Source organism: Antechinus flavipes, chromosome 2 (genome assembly GCF_016432865.1).
Source record: "Antechinus flavipes isolate AdamAnt ecotype Samford, QLD, Australia chromosome 2, AdamAnt_v2, whole genome shotgun sequence".
Lineage (NCBI taxonomy): Eukaryota > Metazoa > Chordata > Mammalia > Dasyuromorphia > Dasyuridae > Antechinus > Antechinus flavipes.
In genome coordinates, this window is record NC_067399.1 from 590,912,999 (window position 1) to 590,932,930 (window position 19,932).

At 34.5% G+C, this 19,932-nt stretch overlaps 1 protein-coding gene across 2 annotated transcripts in view; it reads left to right on the plus strand.

The window, feature by feature from the left end:
• The window catches only part of ACSL5 (acyl-CoA synthetase long chain family member 5), a 49,645-nt gene that overhangs the window by 14,749 nt on the left and 14,964 nt on the right, over positions 1-19,932 (plus strand). For both annotated transcript variants that reach the window (XM_051981409.1, XM_051981410.1), the window contains exons 2-7: positions 11,428-11,613; positions 12,125-12,233; positions 15,621-15,685; positions 15,793-15,894; positions 16,880-16,979; positions 19,174-19,352. In XM_051981409.1, the coding sequence (XP_051837369.1) occupies positions 11,458-11,613; positions 12,125-12,233; positions 15,621-15,685; positions 15,793-15,894; positions 16,880-16,979; positions 19,174-19,352 (711 nt within the window). In that variant the 5' untranslated portion in view covers positions 11,428-11,457. The remainder of the gene's footprint in view (positions 1-11,427; positions 11,614-12,124; positions 12,234-15,620; positions 15,686-15,792; positions 15,895-16,879; positions 16,980-19,173; positions 19,353-19,932) is intronic.

Consider the following 19,932-nt stretch of genomic DNA (forward strand, 5'->3'; position numbering starts at 1 on the left):
TTGTCAGTATCAACCAAGACATGTAGGAAAGCTGTAACTGTATGTAACATGGTAAATTCAGTAGGCAGATCAATATTATGGATAAAGCGTTACCTTTGGAATTAGGAAGGCCTGGGTTCAAGCCCTGGCTCTGGGAAAATTATTGTTCCCAGATAACTTTCTAGGACTATAAGTTGTAGAGAGTTCCCATTTTGCATTGGAAGTGGGAATTTTTTTCACTGGAAATTCCTTATAGCAATGAAAAATTAAGATTCAATTTTCTGTCAAAAGTAAGATATTTTTAAGATATTTCTTCTGACTTACTCCCCTCCCTAGGAAGAAGTGATAACCTCTTTCTTAGAATCCAATAATACACTGGATCTTTCTCCTACACATTTATCACAAAATAACTTTTTCTCACATGAACATATAAATGTCTTCTTTTCCCAACCAGACTTTAAAATGACTGGAATACAGAAGCTACACAGGGCTATGTATTGATTCTACATTAAATAAACATTCATTTATATTACTCTTAATGAAAAGATAACCACACTTTCAAGACTTCATGTATGGATAGCTTCCTTTTCCTGCCAAATGATTTACATGTCTCTTTCTTTTCCAATGAATATGAGATATGAAGGATGATCTGTGTCTTCATTTTCTTTGCTTAGGTCTTGTTAGTTGATTATGTTTAGTTTCCATGCCATTTTCTGATGCTGTGAAACTTTAGCCAAATTGAAGTCAGTCTCTGGATAGATTAAAACAAAACAGAACTTGTCCAGTACGAGGCCCTTTGGGCTTACTAAAGCTATCTCATTGCCTCTTGCAGAATTATATTGCCAATTATTATCTAGTTTCTTCCTAGCAGCAGTAAATATGCAAAGGAGGTAAAGAAAAAGTGTGAATGACTTGCCCAATATTCGGAATGAACAGAAACCAGAACCAAAGGCTCTTGTTGCCTTGTGGATAACAATACTGAACTTGGAATCAGGAAGTCTTACATTCAGATTCTGCATCTGATAACTCATTTTGTAATCATAGATAAATCTCACTATACTTTGGGCAATTCTAGGTCCCACATACTAAGTTTTCCTAAGCCAATGAAATCAATATCATACATCCATTCATATTACTTAAAATATCATACATCCATTCATATTACTAGGAGGAGAAAAATCACATGTATCTCAGCAGGTTCATCAACTAGACACTATTCTTCTCTGTAGAATATTTGGGGTCAGAGCCTTTTTGATTACATCTAGAATATAGAAATTTGTGGTATTCTGTACTTGGTGGTAGGGAAAACTTGGTCACTGGTCTCTTTTTTTAATGAGCTTTTTTTTTTAGTCACCACTGGATAAGCCTGTACATGTCAAAAAAGTCAAGAAGCCAATTAGAATTAAACACACCACTTTCTAGACAGCAGAGACATCTTTTTCTCTAAATTACAATCTAAAACTCATTGTGTGAAAAATAATTAGCTGTTCAATCTTAAAGCAAAAATAATTGTCATGTCCTTTAAAAGGATCACAAAGCCAGTGTAACTGCATAGTAAATATTGAACTTCACTTCCTACCAATAGTTTTCTCTTTGTCTTCTTCCCTCTGCTAATTCCTACCTTTTCATCATTACAGAATTCTCCATATTATACAATATAATTAATAAGGTTCCTGCCTAGAATGTTCCCCCAAATACACTAATCTGATACCAACCAACATTTTCTAAGATGGTACAAAAATATGCTATTTTTATGACCTTTCTTAGCTCTAAAAATAATTTAATTGATATTGGGATCTCACTATGAATCTTCATTTGCAGATTTGCCAATAAAATATGTTGAAGCAACTGTAAGTTGTAAATTTAGAACTTGAGGATGTAGACTGGAGTTCTGGCTCTGTTAGTTAAAATTTGTGTGACTTTGAGCAAGGTGATCTTTCAATTTGAAATGAAAGATATTAGAGTAAGTGACCATAAAATAGGAAACCTTTCCCTCTTTATTTGATCTCTTCTGGCAGAGATTCACCTGGGTCAAAAAGCACATCTGTTTAGTAACTTTTAGTGTGTAATTTGTTATTGCTTTCCAGAATGGTTGTACTAATTCACCAGGTTCTTCAGTGGTATATCAATGTGTCCTGTCTCCTCCAACATTTATAATTTCTTTTTTTTCTTTTGCATTTGTGGGTCTCAGAATTGCTTTAATTTGTATTTCTCTGATTAGTGGTGATTTGGACTATTTTTTCATATTGTTATATGGGTCTTCCCTTGAGAAATATCTACTCATATCCTTATTTTTTATCAATTGTTCAATAATCCCTTAATATTGGAAATGAGATCTTTATCAGGGAAATTAACTAATGATTTTTTCCAATTATCTCCTTTTAGTAGTTTTGTATAAAATATTTTTAATTTTATGTAATTGAAAGTATCTATTTTATCTTCTATGATCCTCTCCTTTTTTGTTTTTTGTTGTTATTAACTTTTCTCCTATCCATGTATCTAATAGTTATTTTTCCCCATGTTCCTTTAGTTTTTTCTTGATTTTACTTTTCATATCTGGGTTACATACACTTATGTAGGTCACATATAAATTTAAGTGTAAGGACACTTTTCTTAAATACTACTAGAATTATTTAAATCTCTTTTCATTTGAAAAGCCCTGAAGTGAGGACAACATGAGTTCGAATCTGATCTCAGTTAACACTTCCTAGCTGTGTGACCCTGGGCAAGTCACTTAATCCCAATTACCTCAGCAAAAAAAAAAAATAATAATAATAATAATTTACTGGACATTTCTGTAGACAATGTGGCCACATTAATGATACTTTTTGTTTGGCCAGAGTATTATAATTAATTGATAGAAATTACAAGAAAGTGATATCTTAGCTTAATTCATTTTCTAAATAGAATGATCTATCAATGGATACTGTCCTGGAAAGCAGCTAAATTCCTTTTTAGCCAAAATACTTAAGAAGATGCTAAATGATCATGTCAAAAATACTTTATAAATGATTCCTCTTGTTGTTAGGGATTAGCTTAAAACTCTAGAGGGTCCTTTCCAATTCTGAATCTATAACTTAAAAATCATAATTTAGAATTTAGAAATAATCTGAACCTTGTTTTAAGAGTTAATGTGATTTGATGAACATTGAACTTGAAATCAGGAAGAACTGGGCAAGTCATTTAACATCTTTTGGCCTCAGTTTATTTATCTTTAAAATGAAGGAATTAAAATCTTTTGAGAACTCTAAATCTATGACATGAAACTATAAATATGAGGACAGGAGGCACTGAGGTGCAACTAGGAAATAGGGAAAAAAGTAAATGTAGGTGTTTATATTTAGATGAGAAATTCTTACTGTGTATTCCATGAACTTATGATTATTTCAAAATAGTTTCCTTTATAATCCTGTGCATTTTATTTTATATATTTAAAAACATTATTCTGAAAAGGATTCACCAATTTGCTAAAGGAGTCTAACTTAAAGTTAAGATTAACGTAAAACTTAATATGACTTAAGGATATGAACAGACAATTCTCAGACAAAGAAATTAAAACTATTTATAGATATATAAAAATATGCTCCAAATCATTATTAATCAGAGAAATGCAAATTAAGGCAACTCTGAGATAACCACTACACACCTGTCAGATTGGCTAGAGTGACAAGGAAAGATAATGTGGAATGTTGGAGGGAATGCGGGAAAACAGGGACACTGACACATTGCTGATGGAATTGTGAACACATCCAGCCATTCTGGAGAGCAATTTGGAACTATGCTCAAAAAGTGATCAAACTGTGCATACCCTTTGATCCAGCAGTGTTTCTACTGGGCTTATACCCCAAAGAGATACTAAAGAAGGGAAAGGGACCTGTATGTGCCAAAATGTTTGTGGCAGCTCTGTTTGTAGTGGCTAGAAGCTGGAAAATGAATGGATGCCCATCAATTGGAGAATGGTTGAGTAAATTGTGGTATATGAATGTTATGGAATATTATTGTTCTGTAAGGAATGACCAGCAGGATGAATACAGAGAGGACTGGCGAGACTTACATGAACTGATGCTAAGTGAAATGAGCAGAATCAGGAGATCATTATATACCTCAACAATGATACTGTTTGAGGCTGTATTCTGATGGAAGTGGATTTCTTCGATAAAGAGAGCTAATTCAGTTTCAATTGATCAAGGATGGACAGAAGCAGCTACATCAAAGAAAGAACACTGGGAAATGAATATAAACTGCTTGCATTTTTGTTTTTCTTTACGGGTTATTTATACCTTCTGAATCCAGTTCTCCCTGTGCAACAAGAGAACTGTTCGGTTCTGCACACATATATTGTATCTAGAATATACTGTAACCTATTTAACATATAAAGGACTGTTTGCCATCTGGGGAAGGGGGTAAAGGGAGGAAGGGGAAAAATCAGAACAGAAGTGAGTGCAAGGGATAATGCTGTAAAAAATTACCCTGGCATGGGTTCTGTCAATAAAAAGTTAAAAAAAAAAAAAAAAACTTAATATGACTTGGTGTAGGTTGCTTGGTTTCTGGATTAACCAGAATGTATTTATTTTAAAAAATCTTGAAAGTCAGAAAAGAAGAGAAGCATTTCTGTCTCTGTTTTAAACATAGTCTTTTTGACTAAATAAAAATTAGAACCTATAGAAAAGAGAAGGACATACTTGGCAAATAGGGATTTCAGCTATTTCAGCGACAATCTGAAACCCCAGGGAAGTAGGAAAGATGAAGGAAACCAAATAGCAGCATTTTCTGACAGGGTTGCCTGAACAGTGAAATCTAACTAATCAAGTATAGCTCTTTATTTGCAAGGATGATGGATAATATAGTTCTTCGTAGCTGCGAGGAGGAACTGAAGGATCCTGGGATGTGGAAGCCAGATATAGAAGAGGAAAGCCCAGGAATTTTTCAATGCTTGAATTAAAAAGAGGGCCCTAAGGCATGGGGGTTGAAGATGAAACTTCAAGAAGAAGACACTAATTAATACCCAAAAGTTAAAATCTTGAGCAATGGGAGCCTCTTCTGCTCTGTGGACTCAATTAACAAGAGACCTATTTGAAACACATTTTGCAATTTCCCTATTACTGCTCCAGGAACCTGGCGTTCCCCTTCCACTTTGTCTGCTTCAGATGAACTGGCATCTCTTACTCTCAGGAATTTCCTGTTCTCTTTAAACTTTTATTTGTTGTGTGCGTACTATTATAATTTTTTGTCTCCAGATAAAGATAAGCTATTTTTAAATTGCATTTTGAGCAAGTGTTTGCTCAAAAGCATAAAAGGAAACCCATAAACCAATAGTTCTATACTTTAATTATGTTGGTAAGAAAAAGGTAAGAGATACTAGTCAAATGGAGGAAAGAACCATGCCTATAAATATGGTCTCTGGAAGAAGTCTTCATATCAGGGAAATATCATTATCTTTTGCTTAGGGAAAGGGTTATTAACTTTTTATGTCATGAGTGCTTTTGACTGTAGGTAAAACCTATAGACATTCTTCAATAATGATGCTTTTAAATGCATAAAACAATTCATAGAATTAAATGTTGCACTATTGTTATCAGTTTTGGGTTTGTTTTTTTTTTTTAAGTTCACAGGATCTGGCTTAAAGGATTATTTTGAGCCCATTTTGACATAGTCATATATGAATAAATCACTTGTGTAACAGGCAATTTCTAAGCATGGAGAGTTCTTGATTTCTCTTAATTACAAAATTTTCTCTGTTCTCCCTCTTCCTCTTTCCCTATCCTCCTCTCAATTTGCTCTACCCAATTCTTTCATAATTCAGAATGGTTTAGGAGAAAAGGAAATGAATCATGCTAGATTGCCTGAAACACCATCCGATAGAGGTCATAAAATTAGAACCTCAAAGGATTTATGATAATGAAGGATAGTAGTACATTCCTATCAACTATTCAAGAATATCTTGAAAAATCTGATACATTATTTTAATAAATGAATGTGGAGTCTTAGATTTGGAAACCAGGATGTCTAGGTTCTACCTTTTTTCCCTCAGTAGTATTTTATTTTTCCAATTTTGTGTTCCAAATTATTTCTTTCTCCTTACCCATCTCCTGCCCCAAACAGCAAGCAATATGATGTAAATTATATATGTATAATAGTTTTGAACATATTTCCATATTTGCAATATTGTGCAAGAAAAAATCAAGCCAAAAGGAAAAAAAAACAAACAAACAAAAAGCTGAAAATACTATGCTGAAAGTGAATTGAAGTATCCATAGTTCTCTGGATATGGATCATCCTCTGTTTATTGGAATTATCTTGGATCATCACATTACTGAGAAGAGTTAAATCTATTCATAGTTGATCTTCATAAAATCTTGCTATTACTGTGTACAATATTCTCCTCGTTCTGTTCACTTCCCTCAGCATCAGTTCATATAAGTCTTTCTAGGCTTTTCTGAAATCAGCATGCTCATCATTTCTTATAAAATAGCTATTCTCCACCTGATGGGCATCTACTCAATTTCCAATTTCTTGTTACTACAAAATGAGTTGCTACAAACATTTTTGGATGTGCGGGTTCTTTTGTTTTTATGATGTCTTTAGGATATAGACCAGTAGTGACACAGCTGGGATCAAAGGATAAGCAGTTTTATAGACCTTTGGTTATTACTCCAATTTGCTCTCCTGAATGGTTGAATCAGATCACAATTTCACCAACAATGCATTAATGTTCCAGTTTTCCCATATCTCCTCTAACATTGTCATTTTTCCCAGTCAACTTAGCCAGTCTGATAGGTATGAAGTAGTACTCTCTTATTTTTAATTTTCCTAATAATAATTTAGAGCAATTTTTCACATAACTATAAATGGCTTTAATTTCCTCATCTGACAATTGTTTGTTCATATCCTTTGTTCATTTATCAACTGGGAAATGACTCGTATTCTTATAAATTTGAGTCTGTTCTCAATATACATTTTAGAAATGAGACAGAAATATTGGCTATAAAAATTATTTCTCAGATTTCTGCTTCTTTTTTAATTTTGGGTGCATTGATTTTGTGCAAAACCTTTTTAACTTAATGTATATAAATTATCCATTTTTGCATTTCATAATGTCCTCTAGTTCTTCTTTGGCCATAAATTCCTCCTTTCTCCAAAGATATGACAGAAACTATCTTTTGTTCTTCTAATTTACTTAGAGTATCACTGTCTAATATACTACATAAAAATTTTATTAAGTTTAGTTTTTACACTAACTTACTAGTATGATTATCACATTTTCCCAGGTAAAGTAGATCTATAGAACCTTTCCCAATGTGAAAAGATTGGGGTTAAGTGGTTATCTATTTCCTTTAGAAGAGATTTTTTTTCCTCCTCTCTAAAATGAAAAAGATTCTTTTCCCATCTGACTGTACTCCTCTGACATCATGTTCCCCAGAACCTCTTCATTCTGTAAAAACACATCAACCTGTGAATTTTTTCACATCTCTTCCATACTCCTTCTCCCTAGAGTTCTTCCCTTCCTCTACTTGGAAAAGAAACAAGAAGGACAGCAGAGAGCTCCTCCCATATCTTACATTTAAGGAGGATGCTCGGAACATCCATATTTTCATTTCCCAAATAGCTATATTCCTTTGAATGTCATCTTGCCCCAAGTGTTTGGCTCTTTTTCATTTCCTCTTTTTCAGCCTCTTGTCCTCCCCCATTGAATAGCAAGTTTTCTGAGGGCAGATACCATCTTTTGTCTTACTTTGTATCCCTATACCTTAGCATAGTATTTGGCACATAGTAGGTGCTTTATAAATGTTTATTACCTGAATGATTAACATCCCTCAACAAGTTTTAGTAATTCTAAATCCTAAAGTTTAGTGACTGACTGCCTGGTTCATTCAGAACTAAGGCCAGCCCTCTATATAGATGTAGTCAGAACCTATGTTGAATCTGCTTGAATGATAATTCATTCATCTCCAAATGGTTTTCTAGATCAATCAATAAACATTTTATTAAAGCTTTTTATTTACAAAACATATGCTTGGGTAATTTTTTAACAGTGACCCTTGCAAAACCTTCTGTTCCAAATTATCCCCTCCTTCTCCCCCGCCCCCCCATCCCTTAGATGGCAGGCAGTCCAATATATGTTAAAAATATGTTAAAATATATTCAACAAACATTTATTAAGCACTAATTATGTGCCAGGAATTGTGCTAAGTGCTAAGGTAGAAAAGGAGACAAAAAGGAGGAGAAAAAAGACAGCAATTTCCTTCTAGGAGCTTACAATCTAAGGCATGTGAATACATAAACAAAGCTAATTGTATACAAGAAAAGTAGAGCATTCCAGGTATAGAGGATAGCTAGAGAAAATGCACAGACTGTAGAGATGTATCTTGTCAGGAAGATAGAAGTCAGGAAGCCAGTGCCACTAGATTGAAAAGTACCTGTTGGGTAATAAGTTGTGAGAAGACTGGAAAGGTAAAGCTTAAGATGGTCAAACAGGGAATTTTGTATTTGATCTTGGAGGCAACAGGGACTTTATTGAATAGGGATGAGAGATGGAGTTTTCATGATTGAACCTGAATTTTAAGAAAATCACTTTAATGGCTGGAGGCTGGATTGGGATGGGAAGAAAAGGTAGACCCATTAGCTGCTATTGTATTAATCAAGGCATGTTGGAGGAGAGAATGGGTGTATTTGACTGATCTTGGATATAGCTAGTGAGAGATAGAGATAATGAGGAGGCTACAATTACTCCTAGGTTGAAAGCCTAAGGGACTAGTAGGAGGATGTTACTCTCTGAAATAATAGAAAAGGTAGATGATTATCTATCTATGTTTGATAAGTCCAAAGTTTAAAATATATAAGCCTGGGATGTGCAATGTACTAGCCAATTTACTAGTGGGAGGTAATTTTCTAAAGGAAATATCATATCTCCTTGGGCAAATAACTTAATTTCCTGGATTTCTTTTTTTTCTTTTTTCATTGATGAATAGAAAGAATTGCACAAGATAATCTTAATCCAATTTTTGGCAAAATTTGGAAGCCAGAGGAAGCCTCAGAAGCCATCTGGTCCAACCCTTTCAAGTTACAGATAAGAAAATAAAATCTCAATAAACTAAGTAATTTATTCAAGGTTACATATTAAGAATTTAAGTGAAGATTTATACCTATTGTATCTCAAACTTGAGTCTTTCCTCACTGTATGAAATACTTTTCCAAACAATATGGAATGGAGTAAAATAAAATAGAGTAAAAAGCTATTTTTTTTTCCCCTTGAGGATAGGGAAAATAGGGTAGGTAAAAGAGAATTTCAGGTCACAGGGTGCTACTTGCCATAGTAAGAGGTTCTGCCCAGAAAACTAGAGATAAGATAGAGGGAAACTGAGCATGAGGACAACTGGCCTAAGAAAATACCAAAGTACAACTTTGCTTACTTCAGCTTTATCAAGGACCTGCCCCATGCAGAAAATATAGCATGGCTGGCTAAAGGTGTAAAGTAAGTAAAACTTTGGTAAGCCCCGTTTCTAGACATCACTGTTTTCAGAATTCTAGTAGGTGATATTGTCATAATACTGCTTTTGTTCTCATGTTATCTATCCCTTTTTACAAATATTTCAGAAACATGGAGTTAGGGAAGTAGATAATGATCTATTCTGTACATCAAAGGTTTTCTTCACAAAACTGGGAAGCATTTTTATCTTTATCAGATAATAACACACAATCCAGAAGAAAGCGAGCAATATAGACTGAATTTCTAATAAAGCATCCTTGGTAGCCCTCATTAGACTGTCCTAAGGGAGACTGAGTTCTCCTTGGAACTGCAAAGTCCTATGATAAAAGTCGTAATTTTCTCTTCTAACAAAAGAGCTTCCAAGAAGGAATGTTCTTAAATTTCATTCTCACTTCATTTCAAATTTTATTCTTACTTTATTTAAGTGGGAAAGTGGGAAAATGATCTGTTGAAACTCATCAGTTATCTAGAGATCAGCTGGAGCCAGGGACTAGTTTCAAAGCAAATTTTTTTCCCCTTAGTTGAGAATAGTTTTCAACACCTTCTTAGAGATTTTTAAACAAATAAATGTGGAAAATTAGAAAAGGAAAGTCTTGGTGGAGATCTTATTTATAGAGGAAAAGTTTCACATCTACTAGAAGTGTTCCCCAAAGATTTGACCTGGCAAGAAAAAAAAATAGCTTTAAAAGAGTCCCTTCATACAAAGGAGTATTATCTCTCTGAAGCAGTGGTTCTCAAACTTTTTGTTCTTTTTAGGCTTTGAAAAATTACTAAGGACCCATCCAAAAGTTATACATATATATTTATGTATATATGTATGTGTGTATTTACCTATATATATATCAATATCTATCCTATTCTAAATTTAAATATCTTAATATTTTGAAAATGGTTTTGACTTCATAGATTTCCTGAAATGATCTCAGGAATGTAAAGGTCCTTGGATCACATTTCAAGAACTGATGTTATCCTCAACATAAATCTTCTGAATTCTAATTATATAAAATATCCCTGAAATGTTTTCCTTATATGAGGTGGTCCATTTAAAAATTCCACTGATTTCAATGTAGCAGATATTAAAAGAGCCGTTCTGTGTCCTGTAGACCTCATTGACACTGTCAAAAACTGCAATTTCACACAAACACACATAATATATATATATACACACACATACATATAAAATATTCTTGTGATAAGTACTCTATAAAATATACCTATCTAAGAAATTCTTCTCAAGCTATATTCAGTTGGTCAGTTCTTCCTCTAGAGGCAAAGAGAATTTTCATTATGAGTATTTTGGAACTATTTTATATCACTCTTGATCATAATAACTAAGTATTTCAAATATTGCTGTTACTGTGTAAATGTTCTGGTTTTGATCATCAGTGCATACAAGCCTAGGACCTTTTTCTGAATAAATTCCTGACAATAAGTAGAATAAGTAGAATGTTAACTTAGTTTCTCATTGGTCACTTCGCTCTAAATGACACAGACAAAAAAGAACAATTTTCTAAACTGTCTGGAGAAATACTTTTTTCTATCTTATTGTTTTCCCCCCTTAGAAACCCGAGTAAGAATTTATTAAGCAGCTACTATCTGCCAGGCACTTTGCTAAGTGTTAGGAAAATAAAAAGTCCAAAAGATAGTCCCTGCTCCCAAGAAGGTCACAGTCTAACAGCATTAACAACATGTAAACAACTATGTACAAACTTTAGACAAGATAAATTGGAAAATAATTAACAGAGGGAAAGTACTAGAATTAAGGACAATCAAGAAGTGCTTCATGTAGAAGGGGCTGGGACTCTAAGGAAGCCAGGGCAGGATTTGGTTGCTTTTCACAATATTAGGGACAATAATTAGCTAGTGACACGCTAGCTTACCATCTCCCCCAGAGCCTCCAAATTCTTTGTAGAAGACTACTGGTAATGAACATTTCTAACTCTTAGTTTCTTTCTTTTTAGGTGTAAATTTGCTGTTGCTGCTACACAAAGATGCTTTTCATCTTGAACTTTCTGTTCTCCCCACTTCCAACACCAGTGGTGATCAGTCTATTGACCGTTGGAATCACCATCTTCCTATGGCTGGTTAACAAACCTCGGCCAGTCTGGCCCCTTGTGGACTTGCAAAAGCAGTCAGTGGGAGTTCAGGTAACCCTGCTGCTGTTTACCACATTCAGCTGACCAACCACAATGAATAAATAGAAGTTAGTGCTGCTGAAAAGTGATAAATTGTTTATTATTATATTTATTTAAAGCAGCCTACCAAAAGAGAGCTGTCCAGCTGAGTTGAGTATTCCTAGCTCAAGCTTTCTCAGAGAAATGCAATACTGAAGGCTTGAACTACATAGAAAAAGTTCTTAAACTATACTCTATTAACTTATTATTAATTATTATCTATAATATACTATGTCATATTATATTATATTATGTATTATATAAAATATATATTATTGTGTTATTATATTATATTATTATATATTATATCATTGTTATATATATTACATATTAAATTGTTATTATTTTTTTATTATTATGATATGTCAGTATAACTGGGTATTTATTTCATATATTTAGAAAAAATGCCTATTCTTAGCAGTTGTTTTATTGGTGGGGGTTAGTTAAAAATAAGCCTGAGTCTAACCATGGACTTGTACTTTAGGGAGGAGCCCGGCGAGGTGCTGTGCAACGCAATGACGACTTCATCAGCTATTATTATTCTGATGCCACAACAGTGTATGAAATTTTCCAACGAGGACTCCGTGTGTCTGGTAGGCTTACTAACCCTTTTGGTTTTGCTTTTTCAACTTGATTAAGTTATGTTACATTTTAAGTAGAGGCAGGATTAAGAATATGTAGTCATATTTGAAAGGTGGAGGTTGTAGTGATGGGAAAAAATTTTTATTTTAAAAAATGGTATGTCTATACCACAATTCAGAGGCTTGAGCAATTTTACTATGATCCTTAGATAGGATCATAATTTTTAAACCCTTCCTAGTGGTCCCCAGACCAGAAAGTCAGTCAGGTGGGAAATAATGAGATCAATTCTCTAAGTACCCTCCTTAAATGCCAGAGTATTAGGGAAGAAATCTCTAGTGACCAACCTCTCCTGTTGGAGGATGCATGTTCAAATACTATGTTTACTACCTGGATATGTTCTAGGTCTGTTTCATAAGAGGTAAATGATGTGATTGAGTGAGATCTCTTTTGTGGTGCTTCAAGCTTTAGATGCCATAGATAAATATGCCCACCTGCTCCTCTCTGTCTCCCTCTCCCCCTGCATGGGATGGGAATCCCATGTCTTTATTCCACGAAGTGTGAGAGCCAAGTTAGCTCAGTGGTGATAGAGGAAAGAACAGGAGATTTAAAAGGTAGCAGAACCATTTTTGGATTCCAGTTCCAATTATGTTATCAGTTATGATGAACGAGTCACTAAGGTCCCCTCTTGATCACACAGGAATAATATATATACCTGAAACACATAGCCTTGTTTAAGATTTACAAAGCACATTCTAGGACCAGGGAAACAAATTACATAACACATGAATGGGACAATTAGGTAGCAAAAGCTTTATTCTTATCCTAAATGAAAGGTTCTTCAGAATGTCATAGGGGAGGAAAGGTATAATGTAAAATAACCACATTATATCCTTCAGGCTTTGAATAGATAGTGATTAGCACATCATCTTATTTTTCCAGAATTGAAAATGGTTAAGTTGTGCTGCAGTCAGATGATTTCACAGGTTAAATTCATTAATTACACTAATTAAATTCAAATTTTAACTGTTAAAAAAAGGCAGCAAAAGCCACAAACATGACCTGACTGCTAAAAACCAAGATTGTTAAAACAAAGAATATATTCTCAACATGATAGTATATCCCTAACAGAGATGTTAGCAGACATGTTGCAGAATGTGAGTAACATATATAATTCCTAGCTGTGTAGCTCAACAATGATAGAACACAATCTCAACACAATAACTTTTGTCCTGGTCCCTAAGTTAATAATTTACGGCTGCGTGGTCTTGGGCTAACAGATATACTCACGGTGTAGCTCTGCCTTTTGCATAGCTGATTACATTCTTTCTGCTGATCACAAATTATGGTTTTGTTCTTAACCAACAGTCTCACAAATACAGCATGAAAGTATAGATACTAAATGTTATAAAACACAAGCCTGATTGCGTTACTCCCTTATTCAATAAACTGCAATGGTTCTACTTTCCCAAAGAAAAAATATAAACTCAATTCTGGCTTTCAAAGCACTTCAGAGCTTGACTCCAGACTACTTTTCCACTCTTATTCCATATTCCCTTTTTTTGCCTTTCCTTATGGCATAGCATTCCATCTCCCATTTCATGCATTCACAGCCACTATCTTCATGTACTCTTATCATCAGCTCCATCTCCGAATCCCTTCTTTCCTTGAAGACCCAGCTCAAGTACCACCTTCTACATGAACCTTTCCCATTGTTCATGGTCCCTCTAGGAGGGATATGGGTGGACCTGTGATTTCATTATCATGGGGAATGAGGAAACTCGTTTCAAGTGTACCCAATTACTCCAAGTGGCAGCTTAATATTAAAGATGCTCAGTATTCCTGAGATTAAGTGACTTGCCTGGGGCCACATAGGTATATGGCAGTCAGTACTAAGTTCATATTTCTGGCTCCAAGACCAGATTTCTATCCACTAAAATCCCTGGAATTCCCTGGGATTCTTCTCAGTCATTAATTTATGTTTGTGTTTTATTCATGTATGATCCACTGATAGAATGTAATTGCCTCCAAGGCAGACCATTTCATTTTTGTCCTGGTATCTCCAATGTCTTGCATACAGACACTTAAAACTTTTAAATTATTTTTCACTTTACACTATGATTCCTTACTACATAATTCAATAATCTCACAATTTTAAATGGCATTAATAAATTAGTCTTATAATAGAATATAATATATGTGAATTATAATAAAAATATGAGGTACAGTGTAAAACAGTGCCTCATTGGAGAACCTGATTCAAAATCCAGCCCTTTCTATTTTTTAAGTATTCCCAGAATTTAGCACAGTGACTGATACAATAGATTTAATATCCAGGAGGGAGGAATAGCAAAAAAAAGGATGGATGGTGGTTTGTTTGTTTGAATGCCAGGATGTTAAAGGCATAGTTTCCCTGCATCCAAAGACAAAAATGATAGTGAGCCAATGAGCAAAAGAATGATGTGATCAGATTATACATGAGGAAGCCTAATCCAGCTGTAGGGTGAGAGGGATTGAATTAGTTTTGCAGAATAGAACAAGAATCAAAACAACTATCAATGGAATATGTTCCAGTTGATGTTATGTCTATCTCTACAAAATAAAGTGCCTGGAATTCCCTGGGATTCTTCTCAATCATTAATTCCTGGAGTTGTACAATGAATGGGAAATTTATTTCTTCTTACAACTACTTTGCATACTCTCTCGCTTTCCATTCATCCTTTGAGCCTCAAAACTTAGTATTTTTTTTAAATCCATAGTATTCTTAGCAAAATGCTTCCTCTTGGCAAGGCTTAAATTCCCCTCACCTCTCAAGCTAGTTTCTGGAAGTAGGGTGCTTTTTAAATTTTATCTAATTCCAGTTTGCTGGAATCATCTCCATAATTAGCTGTGTGACTCTTATTTCTGCAGGACATTTTTATATGGTTCCTTCTGAGGGATTTACTTAATTTAGGAATATATTTTATCTTCATCTTATTGCATTCTACACCTCGTCAAGTTGGTTTTCAGAGGAAAAAAAAATCACTTTTTCTCTGCTCTCCCTTCAATCTCCCAATTCAACATAACACAATATGTTATATTGAATTAAATATAGAGACATTATGTGATTCCTTTTCTGCTCTATCTTAGAACTACTCATATTGCTGAGTATTTGTTTGTTATCTTATCTCCCTGACCTGAAATTGTGAGTTCATTAAAGACAATTTACTCTACCTTCATATTCCTCCTTCCTTCCTCCCTTTCCCCCTATCCTCAGTATGTGGCTAGATCTAGAATAGATAAATACTATTACTGTACTCAGGCTAATCATATTTTTGAACTAATCAATCATCCACCTCCTCCTTCACCAAAGGATTTGCGACTAAAGTTTGTTACTTTCTCTTTGTGGTAATTGTTTTCAGATAATGGACCCTGTTTGGGATCTAGAAAACCAAATCAACCATACAGATGGCTCTCTTACAAACAGGTATGCAATCTTATTTGTTTTGAGCTTTTCTTTTACCTTCCTTCCTCCCATTTCTGGGACTGACAATGTAATTTTATCTCTTTTTTTCTTGGGCCCTTTCTATCTAGGTGTCTGACAGGGCAGAGTACTTGGGCTCCTGCCTTCTGTACAAAGGATACAAGCCATCACCAGACCAGTTTGTTGGCATCTTTGCTCAGAATAGACCAGAGGTAATCACATTTAAATAGCATATGTGTGGGTATTCTTTATATATATTTGTATATTATATAACATTTTTATATATGCTATATAATTTTTTATATAGCACCTTACCATTTTTAAATTGTTTGCTCTATAATAATCCTTCCAGGTAGGCAGTATGAGCATTATCTCTACTAAAGATAAGGAAATTGCTGCTTAGAGGTCAACTTGCTTCCTCAAGGTCATACTGGGACAGAGCCTGAATTTGAACCTATTTCCTTTAGAGATTTATCTGCTACACCATGCTGTCAATTTACAGCAAAAGCAAAGGCACAAAAATTTTTTTTCTAATTAGGCAAAGAATTTTGAAGTTGGTTTTGGGTTACTCAGCACTAGCAAACCCCTCAGTTTTCTCTATGTACAATAGGAATAATAATACCTGTATTACCCATCTCTCAGGATTGCTGTGGGGAGAGTGTTCAATAACAACCACCACAGCAATAATTAGTATTTTATAGTATTTTAAGGTTTGCAAAGCACTTTTATTCCTTTTATTTTTCACAACAACCTTTGCTGTTATCCCTATTCTTCATATTAAGCCAACTGAGCTTAAATGCCTGTTCCAGGGTCATGTATTTGAACTCAGGTCTTTTGCAAACTTTACAATTTACAATTGTATGTGTATTATATATTACAATATATATACATAAGCAATGCATATATGTATGTGTATATACACATACATATACGTATACTTTATAAAGTAAAATCACTTGTATATATTATATAGAAATATGTGTTTGCCAGGCTATATATTGGCTATTATTATTGCTAATAATCATTTGTATTTTAAAATAGAGGAAGGAATACTTATTAGATCTGTGACTGTTTCTTAAATTTAAAAAATGAGACTGGTCCAACTCTTCATTTTTCCCCTATAGACTGTAAATAAGGCTTGTTTGCTTTCTTCAATAACCAACCCCCATCCATTGTCCATATTTTCTGTTTGTACAGTGGATCATCGCAGAACTTGCCTGCTACACCTACTCAATGGTGGCTGTTCCCCTCTATGACACTCTGGGAGCTGAAGCCATAGTGTACATTGTTAACAAAGGTAAGATGGGGTTCTTGCAGGTCTGTCTCCCTTGGATCTAAGGGAACAGCTTTCAGACATCACTCTTAATCATGTGTTAATTTCCACTTTTGTTAGCATTCTTGGAACTCCAAATCCATTTAGGACATTTCTGAATTTCTCTTATGCAAGTCCTTTTGATAATGATGCAACAAAGAAAGAAATATCACCGCTTGCTCTTAAGAAGCTCAAAATCTCCCGGGAGGGCTAAGAGAAGGATATCACTCTGTATAAAAAGACAAGGATAAGCATAAGGAAACTGCTCTCTAGTTCAGAGCAAAAAGAACCTTCTGTGGGCATCACATAAGGCTCAAAAGCAGTTAGCAGTTTAAGAATAACCATTTTGTGGAAGAATACTGGGATATTTTTAAATGGTCCATAGTTCATGTCCCAACAACTTGCATTTAGTACTCTTATGGCATGCTTTCTTATAATCTTGCTCTGTGCATTTTAGAATTGGTAGATTCAAATAAGTCACGCCAACTTTTATGCAATAAGGAACAAGAGGGAGAGAGAAGAGGTAGGCAGGTCAAATAGTGAAATAATGATAACCAAATGGGCAGTCATTTGTCCTGTTTTGGTCTCCATGGTACCTACAAAGATCTAGAAGAAGTCCCCTAACATTTACGTGGGGTTTTGGTCTCCATGGTACCTACAAAGATCTAGAAGAAGTCCCCTAACATTTACGTGGGGTAAACAATCTAAAGAAGGCTTAGAGGAGAACAAGAACAATATTCTCTAGCTTGGGATATGTTAGGATGATGTATATTAATGAGATCCCAGTAGGCAATTGAATCATTTGCATTTAGGCAGCAATTGTGCCATTTCCTGTAAAGCCTTCCTTAATCTGATCTTCCAAACCTGACATATATTCTTTGTATAAATTTTTTTTTTAATTTAGATATATATTTAATCACTTATTAGCAGCCTGTGGGGGGAGGGGGGAGACTTTAAAAAGAAAAAAACCAAGATTTTCTCTAGTATTTGTAACAATGCATTGCACTTGATAAATGTAAACAGAAGTAATCGGAAGATATCCTGACATAGATTGAGTGAAGCACAACTTGCTCATAAAATAATTCTTTCCAAGTATAGTCAGGTATTTCTGACTAAATTGTAGAATTTGTCAAAAGGTTTCAATTCATTTTTCAGCAGTTTGGACTAAACTTAGAATTGTGACAAGTTATTTAACAAATGTACACAGTTTTGAATGTATCCATGCAAATCCAATATATCTATTAACAAAATGACAGATGTATTATGGCATTTTCACAAAGCAAAATAGCATGTTATCAGACATAAGCCTGTAAAATTATGTGAAGTACTTTTGTGGATGAACTTCAGTGAGAATTTTTGATTTATTTAACAGTAATTGTAAGTCTTTCCTTTAGATTGTTCAAATTCTAGACCTTCCTTTTTACTATTTATGGGACCCTCTGCAAATCACTTAATGGCACTTAGTTCTAATTTGTTTTTTGGTGATTAGGCTTGGCTTAGAGGACCTCTAAAGTTCCTTCCAACTTTAATTCTATAATGAATGAAAAAGCATTAAGGGCTATTAGGTGATCAGTGCTGTGCTAAGTACTGGGAATATAAAAACTAAAACTAGACTGCCTAGACTCTGTAGGAACTTATGCTCATAGAGGGAGAGAATATACATGGGGAAATAGCCAAAGAGGAATAAGGGCATTTTAATTTGGAAAATCTCAACAAAATGAGTGGAAATTATAGCAGAAAAGATTGCTAGAGAATTCATGCCCAAAGGCAGGGCTGATGGTAAGATGATGACCATGATATAAACTGAAAAAAAGGTTCAAGTTGATTAGATGTAGTAGAACACATAGAGCAATTGCTTGTCAGGATGTCACAGACACTCACTGATAAAAAAAATTTTTGCCACATAGGGAAATGAGAAACCTCTAGTAGCAGACAGGCAGCTTACCAGCCTTTGTACGCTATATATACTTTGCACTTAAGAGAAAGCTATTTGAGTATGTCCTTGAGTCTCTAAATGAGACTTCCCCCTTCCTGGCAGATTTAGCATGCTTATAAGTCTTTCTTGTAGGTGTAACCTCTGATTGCACATTGAATGTTTTTGAATCTTATACCTCAACCCACAAAGGCATATAGCCACAAGGGGTGATTTTTTTTTTTTTATTCTATTTCTATCTTGCAGCGGAGATTGCAACAGTGATCTGTGACACACCCCAGAAGGCAAATGTTCTACTGGAGAATGTTGAGAAGGGGCTCACCTTAGGGTTGAAGATGATAATCCTCATGGACCCCTTTGAGGATAGCCTTAAGGAAAAAGGGGAAAAGCTTGGAGTTGATATCTTATCACTATATGATGCTGAGGTATGGTATAGGAGCCAAGACTATAATCCGTATGGAATTTTGTGAGGTGGTTGAAGGGACTTTGCTTTTGCAATTTAGAACTAACTTTGCTTAAAAAAAAAAAAAATGAAAACCTACACCAGAATGGTGCAGAATTGCAGCATTTAGAATCTGAATTGAAAACAGCCTAGGAAAGCAGCTTTTGAATTTTTGATATTCCCTTTGGACTATCTGTCCATGGAATGAATAGCAAAGGCCAAATCTAGCATTTTTTTATGCTTTGAAAATGTAGATGAATGGGAAGATTTATATGAGCTGATGCAAAGTAAAGTGAGAAGGACCAGAACCATGTACCCAGTAATAGCAATAATATAACAGTGATCAATTGTGAAAGACCTAGCCTCTCTGATCAATACAATGATCCAAGACAATATCAGAAATGAAAAAATAGTATCCACATTCAGAGAATGAAATGAACTCAGTATAGACTGAAGCATAGTCTCTTTCATTTTCTTTTTTTGTAACATGGCCAATATAGAAATGTTTTACATGACAATATGCATAATGGATATCATTGCTTCCTCATGGGAGAAGGTTAGAT